General features: G+C 35.6%; 1 protein-coding gene across 1 annotated transcript in view; it reads right to left on the reverse strand.

Moving 5' to 3' along the window:
- Positions 1 to 1,541, reverse strand: part of LOC113216818 (DNA polymerase alpha catalytic subunit-like) — a gene marked incomplete at its 3' end in the record, with an annotated part of 3,366 nt that extends 1,825 nt beyond the window's left edge. Inside the window, exons 1-3 of the mRNA XM_052276605.1 lie at positions 1,427 to 1,541; positions 1,179 to 1,318; positions 895 to 1,100 (exon numbers count right to left, since the gene is read on the reverse strand). Coding sequence (XP_052132565.1) covers positions 895 to 1,100; positions 1,179 to 1,318; positions 1,427 to 1,493 — 413 coding nt within the window. The remainder of the gene's footprint in view (positions 1 to 894; positions 1,101 to 1,178; positions 1,319 to 1,426) is intronic.
- Between the last annotated feature and the right edge of the window lie 14 nt (positions 1,542 to 1,555).

Here is a 1,555-nt window from a genome sequence, read left to right on the forward strand (position 1 = left end):
AGTTCATATTCACTAGTCTCCTGTCAAAAAAGGAAATTAAAAAAAAAAAATCAATTACAGTATACATCCTATTACAATATGAGGTGAGGACAACTGTGCATGGAAAACTTACAGTTTTTCTGTACGGGGAATCAATGACAATTTCTTTAGCACACTTTCTACACTTAAATTTGAACTTGTCACAGTCTCTAAAACGTTCTTGAGCATCTAGAACAGACTTCTCGCCAAGACCCAATTCTTCATTTTCTTCTGCTCTTTGCATTTGGCGCCGATATGACGTAGGATCTAAACCAAGGCACTCTGCAATACGAGCTGCATCTGTACCATCAATAGGGTCACACAGTCTTGAAACTACTGGATGGATCTGCTGAGCTAAATAATACTTGACATCAACTTTCAGTGACTTATTTGTCTTCAATTCATCAACATGGTACGCTCGTTGCATGGCACTTAAATTTGAGCCATCCTGCAAGCATAGAAAACTTAAATAAAACGTACATAAGAAATCACCAAATAATTTTTTTACACATTGAAGAACTTACATCACAGATCACATAGGCGACTGTATCACCACTTCGAATACGCTTGCCCCCACGAGAGTTGAGGCGCATTGCTACAAGTACATGGGGTTGATTTTTGTGATCAACATATTCTTCAGGGTTTTTTGTGAGCTGTTTAGTGATGGCTAGAAGTTGCATAGGAACTTTTCCCTCTTCTAGATCTTCCCTTAACTTTACTAAGTGGGCATGAATAGCCTCTATTCTGTCATCTTGAGGCATATCAGACAAAATTTGAGATAGTATGAACCTATCAGAAACCAAAATATATTAGTACATATATTAGTGCCAAAATTGCCATTAAAAAAATCGTGAAAAAACTAACTACAACACATACTTTCCTGCTTCTGCTGAAATCTGAGACCAATCTCTGCGAACAATGTCCAAGCCTTTAAGCTCTTGAGAAGTAATGAACTCTCCACTAGGTAACTGACTCATTGTGACAGCAGCATACTTCTTCTTTTTCAACAACAACATATATTTGAAGACACCATCCACATCAAGTTCCACTTGGCGGTACAGTTTATTCACCTCAGCTTTGATCTGTTAGATTAGAAATAATATAATTTTTAAGATTCCAAAAGACTTTTAAAAAATTAACAGTGTTGACAGAAGTTTCACCTTGTGTCCAATTTTGAAAACTTCTCCATAATCTAAGCAATTAGTGTTAATCATAATAGAATCTGTATCACCATAAATAACTTCATAGTTCAATTTCTGAACAAGATCTTTTGTGCTGATTAAAATTTCACGGCCTTTAGCTGTAAAAGTAAGATTTAAAAATTTAAATGGCCAATAGAAAAAGAAAAGATCACAAAAAAGTTACATAACTAGGAGTGCTTCATATATTGATTCACATAAGACCATACCTGTAACCAGAGCAGCTAGGGGTTTAGCATAAAATCTTGAGAAGGAAAAGCCTAAGCAACCGTACATACTGTTGGCAGTCAATTTTAGAGCAGTTTGACGAATGTTGTACTGAAAGAAGAAAAATAACA

The sequence above is a fragment of the Frankliniella occidentalis genome, unplaced genomic scaffold (genome assembly GCF_000697945.3).
Source record: "Frankliniella occidentalis isolate FOCC.00 unplaced genomic scaffold, Focc_3.1 Scaffold3635, whole genome shotgun sequence".
Taxonomy (NCBI): Eukaryota; Metazoa; Arthropoda; class Insecta; order Thysanoptera; family Thripidae; genus Frankliniella; species Frankliniella occidentalis.